Genomic DNA, 14,695 nt, shown 5'->3' with positions numbered 1-14,695 from the left:
TTTTTTTTTTTTTTTTTTGAGAGGGAGAGAGAGAGAGAGAGAGAGAGAAGCAGGGCTTACCCAAGGCCGGGCTCCAGCTCACCCGATGCACGATCAAACTCACGAACCATGCGTGAGATCATGACCTGAGACAAAGTCAGATGCTTAAACAACTGAGCCACCCAGGCACCCTAGCAAAGACTTTCTTAATAAATCTGTCAGTAAATGGATTACTTTAATAATACACATCAATCAATAAATAATATAAATGTTTGTATTTTTCCAGTATGATGGTGAAATTAGAGTTTTATATTCAACCAAAGTTGCACCCTCCTTAACTTCTAAAAGGTGGGGGACCAGAGATCTACAGGTGAAGCCCGGTGAATCTCTCGAAGTTATACAAAGCACTGATGATACGAAAGTTCTCTGCAGGAATGAAGAAGGGAAATGTAAGTCACTGCTTACTCTTTGTCAATATGGCATTCCAGGATTTAATAATCAGACACGTTTTCCTGATCACCCTTGTTTTATTAACTTTGTTTTTTCTATGCTTTATGAATTGTGGAAAACATTAAGAAACTAGAGATTTGCGGTGCTGAAATCAGCGTATCTTATTTTCATCCTTTATCGTTTCTCACCTGATATATTCGGCACTGTGGTGCCAAAGTAATGCCAAATTAGTACTTCCCAAAATGCAGTCCCGCAGACCACCAACATCAGAAAACCCTTTGTGTATTAAAATCACAGTTGCCTGGCCCCACTCTTGACCTGCTAAGTCATGAGCTCTGGGGGGTGGCAGATGGAACCTGTGATCATAAGATCCCTAGCTTATTCTTAAGTATACTGAAGCAAGAACCACTGTGCTAAGCAGTGAGTGGCTCTTGCTGTCATCTGGTTTTGAAATTACACAGCACATGTCACGTACAGAATTTCCAGTTTTCCTACCTTGCAAATTTATTTGTTTTCATTTCCTATTTGGACACACTTAATACAACATACTCTTCCAAATGAACACAAGAGAGTCCCTGTCTTCTTTGGCTTGATCAGCTATTAAAACTGACAGATGGAAATGTTTTTGTCAAACTTTAAAAAGAAGCTTATTTCACTTAAAGTCTGGGGAAGAGTAATTCAAAATTATGTGTCCTGTATTTAAAATTGAATGGTCAGCGTGGCTGCCCCATATCAGCTTGGCCAGTCTGTGTGGAAACATGAACTCTGAGTCGAATTTTAATGACAGGAAGGTGACTCAGGGACAGGAACTGAAATGGGAGATTTAAGAATAAAACCAGTGACTCAAGGTTGGGGAAATGGATCTAAAGTTATCATGGAGGAGGTGTGGTTGGCTTTCAAAAGGAGAAAATGGAATGTGGATACAAAGGATAAAAGGCATGAGTAGTGTAGTATTAACACCCAAAGGTCACTGGAGATAATGTGTAGACAGTGCTCCAGGAGACAAAGAAAACCCACATCCACACTAGCATTTGTGAGGATGCAACGCAAGGAATAGCTTTAAATGCAGAAAAACTCTATGCATGAAAGGGTCAGAAAAAACATTTAAAAGTTTAAAAATTTTGGAGGACACCTGTTGGGATGAGCACGGGGTATTGTATGGAAACCAATTTGATAATAAATTTCATATTAAAATAAATAAATAAATAAATAAATAAGAGTTTAAAAATTTTTTAAAGTATGAAGTAAGTTATAATTAATATACCAGCCTGCATATTTACATGATGACTATGATATTAATGTGCAGAAATTCTCATGACACAATAGAAAGAGAAGGAAGAAGCCTGCTTCATGTGGGATAGGACTTATACCCATATCAAAAAATTATGTAAATAAAAGAAATTAACTAAACGGCCAATAGTGGCTGATTGAGGTGATGAGCCTAAGTGAACCTGTTTTCTTTTCTCTGCTTTTTCATAAGAGAAAATTATCCTAGTACTTGTCATGTGGCCCTTTCCCCAGGGCACAAGCCTCAGACCAACCTTGCCACGCTGTCCTGAGATTCTTTAGCAACTAATCCCATCTAAAGCAATGGTCTTCAGTTTCAACGTACATACACATCACATCGGAATCTTGTCAAAAACGCAGATTCTAATTCAGTAGGTCTGAGATGAGGTGTAACATTCTGCATTTTACCAAGTTGCCGGGTAATTGATGCTGAGGTTCACGGAACAAACTCTTGAGTAACAAAGGTGTAAATGACTTCATCAACAACTTGTATAGATGTAGATGAGCAAGAGGATATGGCACCAGAAACAGAAATTTGAAAGAGACCCTTAACTTCCTAGAAGCCAGTGGACCTTAAGAATGAAGAAAATAGGGACGCCTGGGTGGCTCAGTCAGTTAAGCGTCAGACTTGGGCTCAGGTCATGATCTCGTGATTTGTGAGTTCAAGCCCCACGTTGGGCTCTGTGCTGATAATGCGGAGCCTGCTTCCGATTCTGTGTCTCCCTCTCTCTCTGCCCCTCCCCTGCTCTCACTCTGTCTGTCTCTGTCTCAAAAATAAGTAAACATTTAGAAAAAAAAGAATGAAGAAAATAGTAACTACTCAGGGATGATTTTGTAATCTATCACTTCCTATTTCGATATCATTAATTCTGAATACTGCTATGAATACTGGAGGCCTACTACCCTCTTAGAATTTATCATCAGTTAAAAACGAGAAGTGGAAAGATTGCATGAAGTACTGATAGACAACAATCAAGGGTTCCATGTATCTTTTATCATTTTTTTCTGGTGCAATACCAAGTGCACTTTACAATTCCTAAGCTCGCTGATAACTAATTCAAGTCTTAGGTGATTTGGGGTCCATCCCAAACAGAATGGAAACCTGATGATTAAACCAGTAGCACTTGTGTACCTGTTGCTTTTTATTTAAATACTTTCTTTGGCTGGGCTTTGTCTTAGCTTGGCTTCCCCATTTAGGAGGTGATTCTGGGAAAAAGTCATGCGCAAGTGGAAAAGTGGACAGGAAGAGAAAGGCAGTCAACAAAGCCTTGTTATGGAAAAGGTTGCCACTTGAATAACTGGAGCTTATTCCAGTTAGGAACTCAGAGTAGCAGTGTTATCCCACCCAGTGGGAAATAAATCGTGATGCTTATACATCAACTCCTGTCCATGTGAAGTTGAAGCCTAACTCCTGGGCAGGTGGTGAGCCACTCAGGATACTGGGCAAGCTGACAAAGAGCTCAAAGAAAAGAGATCTGTTTAAAAAAAAAAAAAAATGCAAGTGCTGTCAGTTGAAAGTTGAGTGAAGCAAAGTCACTGGTGTGGTGAGGGTGAAGGTCTATGGGCAAGGCCACCTGGAGCATCTATTGTTACCTTTCATGTTAAGCATTATTCCAAATTTTAATTATCATATCTGCTTAATTTCACTTTTATTTTGCCAAATCTCCTGGTTTTCTTAATTTCTCTAACCCTCCTGCTTATTCCTTCCTTGAACTGGATCCTTGATGTTCTTAATTTCCCTAATTTCTGATCCATTCTTCATGTACGTCTATAGGATTTGGGATAATTGTGTAGATTTAACCCTTCATCTAGATTATTGCAATAGCCTTTCAAATGATATGTCTACCTTACTGTTACTCTCATCCAATCCACCTGCCACACTGTTGTTCAAATATTATTTTTAAAAACACAAAGTCTTTAGGCTAATACATAAAACTCTTTAGATCTGTCTTCAGGCTCATCAACTATTCTCCATCTGCAACTGACACTCCAAAAATATATATCACTTCCTTGTCATTCCTTGAATATGCCATGCTATTTTATCTTTCTGTGCTATTTCATTATACTTCGAATGCCCATAACTGTCTATTTTTTTATTTTGAAAGAGAAACTATTTATTTTGAACTATTAATAACTATTAATAACTATTTTGAACTATTAATAACTATAAATAAAACTATTTATTTTGAAAGAGAGAGAGATCATGCAAGTGGGAGAGGGGCAGAGTGAGAGGGAGAGAGAATCCCAAGCAGGCCCCACACTCAGCACGCAGCCGGACACGGGGCTCGATCTCCCATAGCGTGAGATCGCAATCTGAGCTGAAATCAAGAGTCAGATGCATAACCGACTGAGCCACCCAGGTGCCTCCCAACTTGTCTATTAACAACAATCCATTTGTCATCTAAAATTGGGAGCACATCCACTCCCTGCTCCCCAGTCACCAATCACAGTTCATCTCTCCTCTGTCCCACCATGCTATGGCTTTTGTCCCTGTAATTGTCCTTACCGTTTTACCAATCTATTATTCTTATTAGCCTCTGAGCTTGAGAGTAGCTTCACTGAAATGTTCTCAACATTGTATTGCCAGTACCTCTCCTGGTGCCTGGCATCTTGCTCAGGGCTGGCTTACTAAACTGAATGTAACAATTTGGAGATTGCAGTTGGAAAACCAGATGAAAGTCTGACATATAGACACACACAGGAAGAAGTCTATGGAATAGTTTCACTTGTTAGAAGACAGAAGTTCTCCACCTTAGCTTTAGTGATGTGGTTTGCTTGTTATGTATCATTTAGGAGATTTTAAATCTTTCAGTTCCTTGTTTCTACATCTGACCGCCATAAAGGCATTTGCAATCCAACACCATGGTAACCCTAACAATTTCCTTACTTTCCATTCTTCAATCCATCAGAGAAAAGAAAGCATAGTTTACTTCAACTTATTTTGTAATGGTAGAAATTAGAGGCGAAAACATGAACAATAATCTCTTCCCATTGTGGAGTGGAGTACAAGCCACTTTCACAAGCATTATCACATTTGATCAGTTCACTCACTGACTTATGGAAACACATATCGCAGAGGTGTTGAGATCTTAAATATGTATTTCTGGCACATTCCCAAATGTTTAGAATTTCTCACTAAATATTTGCACATATTCCACAACTCAATGTCTCATAAGCTGTGGGTTTTTCCACTTCCTGTCACCAGAGAAAAAATTTTCTATAAAAAGTGTGGAAGGAGACATGAACTGAATTATTTGTGGTTAAAATGTTCTCCATTTCCTTTGGGCATCTAAGAAAGGGGAATTTCAAAGAGAGTTTAGATTTTCTCAAATCCAATTGATCATTTCTTTCCTTAAGTTATTTTGTTTTCAGTTTAATATAAAACATGCTCACTGAAGAAAATTTTTTTAATTCAGAAATTTTAAAAGTCTACTGATTTGAAGCCCTAGAAATAGAGAGAGACAGAGAGAAAGAAGAGAGGGAGAGAGAACGTTTCTGTAACACAAGGCTAATAATTTATATCTAGTCTTATACGCAGTGTTTTATTTTTTTCTGTCTGTTATATTATGACCATGTTTCCTTGAAGTCAGATATTATTCCATTTGCTGAGGTAAATCTATGCAACATGATTTTATTGTTTTTAAACTGTGTGAAGCCAAGTTGAGTAAATTTAACTTTATATCTGGACTTGTTAGAACAAATGAAATAATAAAAAAAACATTACTTTTTTTTTGTTGCTTATTACTAAGTAAAAAATTTGGAAACATTAGAATGAAGATATTTTCTACTTTTCCAAAGATGATTTTGTATTTCCTTCATAATTTTATTCACAACAACCTTCTGGAAGGTGAGTCAATCCTGAGAACTGGCACATGTAAGGCATGGATATTACTTTCTCAGTTAGCTCTAACCCACCGCATAATTCAGAACATTTGTTTCAAGCCACTGTTCTGCTTTATGAATGTGAAGTTTCCAAATAATAAATTCATATTTTGTGTGAGAATCCGTGGTACGCCAGCACCCACAGTAAACATGGCGACCATTCTACGTGGTATGGAGCCGTGATGACTTTTTTGTTCATTTCCTTCATATTTTTCATTAATTTTCCTTATAATGGATGTACATGGAACATTTAAGCAAGGAGATCAATTTTTCTACTGCAAAAAAAATTATTTCTAGGGACTATAATGGGGAGATTATATAAAATATAAAAATTCATGGTAAGTCACTTGTTTTTACACTGTCATGAATCATGCTTTTAAGAGAATGAAGTTTTAGAGATTTTTAAAGGTACTAGACATCAAAACCTATGCTCTATTAAAAGTCATTAACCCTGTAAAGATGCTATACAATAGTAATTTTACAGCTAATGAGCCCCAAATTATCACATCACTTCAGAAAGCTAAAATAGAGGAATACGGTACATCCCACACCGCATCTCCTTGATACATGTTTCTGAGATAATGTTCACAATCAGTCATATTTATTTATCTCACACACACAAGCAACAGCAACAGCAGAGCATTCAACAAAAGAGAAAAACATTCCTTAGAGCTCTCACACAGACAAGATATAGGAGGAAATGTAATAGGGGCTTTAGAATCTAGAAGAATATGTATTTTATAATTAATTTTGTGAAGACAGGCTATTAAGCCGTATATCATGAGTTACTGACTTTGGTCATGTGAAGGACTGTTTATTGCTTACTTATAAATTTTAGCATAAATGAGTTTTTGAAAGTAGATTATCTAAAAGCACAGGAAAATAGAAAACTTTAAGATCCAAAAATGGTGATTCTATTCTCTTTGTTTTGTTCTTTATTTCCTTTAATATTATAAAGACTAAAAAAAAAAAAAACCAGAAATATATTCAATGCTGGAGTGAGTCCAACCTCTGGCAGCAGTTTATAATCTCTTAAACATTTTCCTAATTTTGTATCTTCTAATTTTAGTTCAGAGACTTTGCAAAGCCTGAACAGCTCACAATGAGATTACCTCCACTGTAAAAACTTCAGCTCATACATGTCATTATTTTTAAATTATTAATTTAAACATGAATATATCATGAGAACACTTATTATTGTATTCTTTTATTTCCCAATTTTTAAAAAAATTTTAGTGTTTATTTACTTATTTTGGGGAGAGACAGAGAGTGTGAGCAGGGGAGGGGCAGAGAGGGAGGGAGAGGGAGAACCCCAAGCAGGCTTTGTGCTGTCAGCACAGAGCCCGATGGGGGGTGGCTCAGAGTCATGAAGCTATGAGATCATCACTGGAGCCAAAACCAAGAGTTGGATGTTTAATCAACCGAGCCACCCAGGCGCCCCTATTTCCCGCTCTATTCTAAGGAAAAAAATTCAAACATAAGCAGAACCACCAATTTTAACTAGTGAGGAGTTTGCGACCATTACTGTCTATAGAGCACTATTCACATTTTATTTTAGCCCCAAACATCAGTACAGGTAAAGACAGATTTCAGCTATTGGGACCTTGACACAAAATCCACAATTTCTTCTAAAAACTTGTTATCTGCACAGATTTTCTCTTTTGAGAGACACATGTAGATTGAATTTGTTAGAGACAAGCTTATTCCCCTTTAAAAATGGTGTTAAATTATGATATATACCTTAATTTTTTTAGAAGTCTGTTAACATGAAATCGATAAAAGAGCTGTGATATAAAAGACAACCAAGGATATTAATTTTAGATGTTCTTACATTAATAATTTTTGCCACTTTTGCTTTAACTGAAATAAAAAAGGAAGGTATAACAAGGTCTGGCTTTTCATACTCTGAGGAAAATATTACATTATTGCTCTTTTATCATTTTGACATATGCTACATTATTTCCATATGACAGGAATTCAAAGAGAACTTTGATTTTTCCTTTTCCAAATAGGATTTTATTTTAATTTTTTTTTAATGTTTATTTATTTTTGAGACAGAGAGAGAGCATGAATGGGGGAGGGTCAGAGAGAGAGGGAGACACTGAATCTGAAGCAGGCTTCAGGCTCTGAGCTGTCAGCACAGAGCCTGACGCGGGGCTCGAACTCACAAACCGTGAGATCATGACCTGAGCTGAAGTCAGAATCTTAACCTACTGAGCCACCCGGGCGCCCCTTCAAATAGGATTTTAATAAAGTTTTCATTAAAAAGTGGTGAATATCTTGGGGCGTCCGGGTGGCTCAGTGGATTGAGCATCCAACTTCAGCTCAGGTAATGATCTCGTGGTTCGTGGGTTCAAGCCCCATGTCGGGCTCTGTGCTGACAGCTCAGAGCTTGCTTTGGATTCTCTACCCTCCTCTCTCTCTGCCCCTCCCCTACTCATGTGCACCTCCCTCTTTCTCTCTCTCTCTCTCATAAAAATAAATAAGCATTAAAAAAATATTTCTTAAAAAAGTGGTGAATTTCTTGATAAAATATTTCGATGGAGTTCTTTTTACCCTGGAGTATTTCAAGGAAAAATTCATTTTCTTCAGTTTTAATCTAGAGTTTCACTTGTATGATCCCAGCTTTTTTAAAAAATGTTTTTGCATGTTAAGTCAATGACAATATGACATCAGTGTGTCTAAGTAAGTTTATTATCATTTGTATTAATCTTTGTCTATGAGTTTCCTGGTTTATAATTTTTTACACATTTACTCTAATAAAACTTATATCTAAAGTGGACCAAGCCCAATAGATTGATTCAGTGAAAGAATTTAGAGGCTATATTGACAAGGCAGTAAATGGTACTAATCTCAAGCATACAGTAGTGTTTAGGTGCCAATCCAAAACTACGAATTCCAAATGTTAGTAATACTAATTAAATGTCAGCAGACATTTTTTTTTTCAGGAAAAATCGTTTGTATTTTTTCTTAGGATTATTTTGCACAATAGAGGCGCAGATAGGTACTCAAAAAAAATCTTTGCTTTCTTGCATAAAATGGGTCTATTTTCTGTTTAACAGGGAATCACTAGACTGCCTGGTACGTGTTCTTCTAATAATGATTTGTTTCAAAAACAAAATTAAATTTAAGAAAGGGAGGTGTGCCTGAATGGCTCAGTCAGTTGAGTTTCTGACTCTTGATTTCAGCTCAGGTCCTGATCTCAGATCATGGGATCAAGCCCTGTGTCAGGCTCTGCAAAGGGTGTAGAGACTTTTTAAGATTCTCTCTCTTTCTACCACTCTGGCTTGCTCACTGACTCTCTATAAAAAATTAGTTTAATTTAAAAAATAATGATTTGATTCACGAAAGATGAAAATGCATGGTCAAATGGCAAAAGCAGCGGTGGAAGATCTTCCACACTGGGCATACAAACCATTCCATCCTCCCCCAAGTAATCACCAGATTGCTGAGCTGAAAAGGGAGCTGAACACGGTTTTGACTCTGCTCAACCTAATCACATTTTATACGTTAAGGTTCTGATCGGTGGTATTTGGAATACCTATTTATGAACTACTTTTGTATTTGGAGAAACTGCATATTCTTCACAAGACTGGGGCACATGGATAACACCTCGAAGAAATAGGGTAAAATGTGGAAGAGGCTTGTGTGCCAACTTGCAGTAACTTTAAGATAGTTTGTTTCTCTTTAAGGGGAAAGAGTGTAAATGGAGGAAAAGAGAGGTGTAGGAGAGAGAGAGAAAAGTTAGAAAAGGAGAAGAAAGAAAGGAGAGAAAAGTGGACACAAGTAAGAAAAATGGGTCATATTTGGAGATAGATCTAATTATTCAGTATATTAGATCACATTACATCATATTAGTTATTCCATTCTTTTTCACTTTCTTAAAAGAAACAGTAAAGATTTTTCAATGCTGTACTATTAATAAAATTTTCTTTTCTTTTTTTTCATAGATGGTTATGTTCTTCGGAGTTACTTGGTGGATAAGTAAGCTCATTTCCCTCTACTACTATACTTATAAAAAGAATGCTATGCTCTTCTTTAAGAAAGATTCCTAATATCATTTAAATAATACAACCTACTAAACTATCATAAATAAATTTTAAAACAATATGCTATACTAATGTCAATATCGTAATACCTAATAAAGTTAAGGTTTTCATAAAGTGTTACTCTTCTAAATAGACAAGAACCCTTCTCATTCATGAGTGTACAGTTCGCATTCATTGGAGACAGACATGGCAAACATTGGAGACAGGTCAAAACCACTAACACTTTCATAAGTATTTTGCCTTTCACTTATTGATTAACGCAGTTGGTTGAATTGAATTAATCAGGGACCAGTTAGTATCTACACAATAGGTGCTAATGTCACCTGTTAGTAATTTGGCCCCCAATTGAGGGCTTTTATTTACTCACACTAGGCATAGTAGAGTATTAAGTTGTCTTTTTGGAAGCATGCCCAAAAAAAGATAGTCATCAATGTTTCTTCTATTCTTATGAATAAGATGTTGTCACAGCCTGTTACCAGTGTGCTGTTAGAGTCCCCCCTCAAACATTATAAGATACTGTTCCAAGCATATCAGTGCAAGAAATGACCTCCATTATCAGGTCATATGCCAACATAAAGATTTACAGAATTCTGCATTATAATAAAGTCAAGGAAGGTTCACAAAGTATATCCATAAACAACCGACACTAATCAGAAAGAGGCAAATCAATGCCAAATGCTTTGTCAGAAAACTAGTAAAGAGTCAAAAGAAAGATAATCATAATATATTTATTTTTCTCAGAACCTTAATCACGATGGTAGGCAAGGGACTTTTCTATTTTATGAAAGACACAAATTTCAAGAAAGAATATGTGGCAAACCATAGGACCACATCTTCATCAGTGATTATTACAGGATGATTAAGAGAGAATTTAGAAAGTATACTCTAAGTAATTATTGGTTCACCATCTATTGAAGTGAATTGATACTTAATGTTTATTGAATGAATGATAGGAAAATCTGTCCTCTTTGCATTTATATCAGATTTCCAAGAGCCAAACTCTCCCTCAGTCTCAGAGGATCCAAACAGAAGGCATAGGCAACTCATAGCATCTGCCATAGTAGCCCCAACTTGGAGGGCCTGCTGCTGCTTCCATGATAAAAGCACAGAGGCAGTCCAGGAACCCAAAGCGGGTCTGGTCTGACAGTCACCTTGTGTTTCTGAACTTTGAAACTGTATCCTACACTTCAAGGCTATATTAGCATTTATAATACTTTCTATTTTAATTACTTATATATCATTTCCTCCATTAGAATGTAAGCTTCTTGAAATCAAAGCTTGTGTCTCATATTTATTTTATTTTTATTTTTATTTTTTAAGCTTATTTTTATTTTTGAGAGAGAGGGAGCAAGCAAGGAGGGGAGGGGCAGAGAGGGGGACAGAGGATCTGAAGCAGGCTGTGTGCTGACAGCAGCGAGCCCAATGTGGGGCTTGAACTCACGAACTGTGAGATCATGGCCTGAACTGAAATCAAGAGTCGGACACTTAACCAACTGAGCCACCCAGGCACCCCTATCTCACTCATATTTATATCTCCTGGTACATAGGAGGGATTCAGTAGGTGTGTAAAATAGAATATTTCACAAAGATTCAGGACCAAGTAAAACCAAAATATGTAAAAGTCGCTAGAACTATTATTATGCATGTAACCTATAACTATAAATATTTTTAGAATTATATGACATAAGAATCATCATAATAATCACATCTTGGCTACTCATTTTGTCACTAATATTTACATATCTTATAATTAATATTTACAAATTATAATTAGAAACATGCAAAAATGGTGCACCTACTTCCTATGCCAAATGTATTCTATTTCATTCAACATTTGAAGTTCAAGTAAAAGTATAAATCTGATATTAACAAATATAAAGAATCCACGGGGCACCTGGTTGGCTCAGTCAGAGGAGCACATGACTTGATCTCGAGGTTGTGAGTTCAAGCCCCATGTGGGGTGTAGGGATTACTTAAATAAATACATTTTTAAAAGAAATCCATTAGGGCCCCCAGTGGAGTATCATGCCATGATTTTTCAGCTTGTTCAGTTCAACAAACTAAATAAGCTTTTCTTACCAGATATAGCTGTGTGCTAGGCACATGGTTGGATCCAAAGATGATAAAGCATGGTATATGTTCTTGAGGCATGTTTCCATTATTTTGTGTGTCTATGATATGGAATAAGTTGTGGGTTTTGGTTATTTTTAGAATAGAACAGAAGATTAGGCTAAGCCAATGAAAGACGATGTAGATGAATATGAAGTTTTTTCCCACTTATAAAAGCATAACATGTAACTTCTCAGCTTTAAATGCTTTATTGTGTCATATAAAATCATATGATTAACTTTTTAATCTAAATATTGCCTTAATGTTAAGACGATACCTTCTTTAAGATAAAAATTATTTTCTGCATTTACAGTGATGGAGAGATCTATGATGATATTGCTGATGGTAAGTTTCACATGGCACCCACCGCAGAGAACAGTAACAGTGAATTCATTCTTACAAATACTAAAAATAGCTTGCTGGATAAATTAGAGCTTTCTAATCTGATTGGAATTTGAATCACTTGAAAACGTTAGGAAAGGTAAATGCCATGGTATAATTTTAAAAAATTATCTTTGCACATGACTGAAAATCAAGCAAGAATCTTATTTATTTTCTTTGAAAACAGAAGTATGAAAATAATTGGTGAGTATTCATTATACCATTAATCTTACTATGAATTACTTTCATACACAAAAATATGCATACTTGACCAATTAATAGGTACTTATTTTATAACCTATAATGCTCATTAATATTCTCTTAGCATCACATATTTATAAATTAAGATCTAAAAAATTAATCTCAACTGAAATGATACATGGAGTTAATCATGTGGTCTTTTAGTTTCCTTTTAAACGTGATTCTTGCTGGATTTTAACATCTTTAATCTCAATTAGAATGACTACCAAAGAGTACATTTAATTGAATGCCAGATAAAATAATCCTGAGTCTAATTTTGATAAAGAGTAAATCTATCCAGAAACTCTGTTAGGATTGCATACTGAGCAATCAACATATAGGGTCTTCCATTTAACTACTTTTTCATAAAGTGAGCCAGTTCTACATTTTTTAAATCCTAAATCAGAGGAGTGTGAATCACCCACATTTCTAACCTTGGAACACTTAGAAGATATGTGTTCTATATAACTACATTGAAATTCGTTGTTTTTTTTTTTTCAGGTTGCATCTATGACAATGACTAGGTCTCAGCTATGTTCATTCTGCCGTGTTCATTTGACGCCAGTATGAAATCTGAGCTTTAGCTGACCTGTTATTGGATATCACAGAAAATGAACTCAGAAACGACTTATTACCATTTGTTTTAAAATTCTGATTATCTTTACGAAATTTTGAAACTTTGGACTTAGAAAATGATCTTAACATCTTGGAAGACTGCGTCAATGAGATGTAGAATTATTAAATATTCCATTTCTGCCTCAGCAACAATTATGAAGGCGCTTCTCTGAGACCATCAGTAGACCTCCCCTTCCTAAAAAAAAAAAAAAAAAAAAAGAAGAAGAAGAAGAAGAAATGACTGTGTTGTCTAAAGAAACATGAGGACAAAGAATAAAGAAATATAAGGAAGGAAATTTTAAGACATTCCACAAGAAGGAAAACCATTGTTTGAACCGCTAATTATGATTGTATCTTAATATTCTTCATTCAAAGTATCTATCTTTAAAAAGGTAGAACTTGCTGGGGGGATAAATGTTTTCAAAAATTATAGCTGTAGCAGAATTTTTGTGTAAAGATTGCCCCTGATTGTTAATTGTGAATAGATGTTAATTATTTGATAAGAATGTATGCATTTAGTATGCACATTTAAGATTAAAACTGTAGAAGAGTCAAAAATAAGTTTTCTTTTTGCAGATTCATCCACTAACAGTTTAATTATGTGCTCTGTTTAAAGTACTGTTTTAACTAGAGTAGATATAAATGAGGGCTACCCTAAAATTATGAAGAATGGAAGAACGGACTTTGAAATTAATTAGACTTTTATGGTACCTCTTTACTACAAAGCCTCGTTTGAAGGTTTTTGTTTTTCAATTACCTCTGTGGAACTGTTTTTTTTTAACCACTTTACAGAAAAGTTGGCCTACTGTTTGGAGTAGGGTGTTCCCTACTCATACATATTCATTCCCAAAGCATCTCCAAAACAAAACATGGTGCATTTGGGTTCCAAATGCTAAGAACACTAAACACCATGATACAAAATGCAAAACCCTAACACACAGGAAAATCCCATGTTAAGTAATTTTTTCACAACTTCCAAAATATGCAAATCATAATGCTGGCTTTACTAGTAATGAATGGTGATATGAGATTGGGTAATTTATTTATCTCCCCCTGCCCCGTTTGCTCATCTGGAAATTACAGAATTAGATTAAATCAGTTTTTCCAAACTTTTTCACTACCAGTTACCTCAAACTTTTATAATCCATTCCCCAGCCCCAACCTCATATTTCAGAAGCTTTTGTTTATTTTTAAAACTCATTGATTAAATAATGATTAATGCATTTTCCATATCGTAATATTGCAAAGGCCCATTGGAGCTTCTGAAGAGTGGCCCTACTGAATTGACATCATTCCAAATAACTGTAGCCTCAGGGGCACCTGGGTGGTAGTTCAGTTGGTTAAGCATCTGACTCTTGATTTTGGCTCCGGTCATGCATGGGATGAGCCCTGCGTCAGGCTTGAGCTGACAGCGCAAAGCCTACTTGGGATTCTGTTTCTCCCTCTGTCTCTGCCCCTCCCCCACTCACACTCTGTCTTTATCTCAAAATAATAAATACATAAACTTTAAAAGAAATAATTGTACCTCAGCCTTCATATAGATGAAGTGGGATTTCCATTTGGTGTGTTGAGATTTGAAAATAGATCATAAACCTTTACTACTCAATTTATAGATTTCTGGAGGTCTGAGACTCCCTACATTAAAAACCAATGATGTCAAAGTCCCCTCCCAATTATGAAATACTTTGATGTCTACTTTTTGG

General features: G+C 35.8%; 1 protein-coding gene across 3 annotated transcripts in view; it reads left to right on the top strand.

Moving 5' to 3' along the window:
• The window catches only part of FYB1 (FYN binding protein 1), a 161,655-nt gene extending 148,074 nt beyond the window's left edge, over window positions 1-13,581 (top strand). For all 3 annotated transcript variants that reach the window (XM_040495871.1, XM_040495878.1, XM_040495863.1), the window contains 4 exons: window positions 266-428; window positions 9,549-9,582; window positions 12,070-12,101; window positions 12,879-13,581. In XM_040495871.1, the coding sequence (XP_040351805.1) occupies window positions 266-428; window positions 9,549-9,582; window positions 12,070-12,101; window positions 12,879-12,901 (252 nt within the window). In that variant the 3' untranslated portion in view covers window positions 12,902-13,581. The remainder of the gene's footprint in view (window positions 1-265; window positions 429-9,548; window positions 9,583-12,069; window positions 12,102-12,878) is intronic.
• The last annotated feature ends 1,114 nt before the right edge of the window (window positions 13,582-14,695 follow it).

The sequence above is a fragment of the Herpailurus yagouaroundi genome, unplaced genomic scaffold, assembly GCF_014898765.1.
Source record: "Herpailurus yagouaroundi ecotype Mexico unplaced genomic scaffold, PumYag 29, whole genome shotgun sequence".
In the NCBI taxonomy this organism is placed as follows: domain Eukaryota; kingdom Metazoa; phylum Chordata; class Mammalia; order Carnivora; family Felidae; genus Herpailurus; species Herpailurus yagouaroundi.
This window is presented reverse-complemented; position numbering and strand designations above follow the sequence as displayed.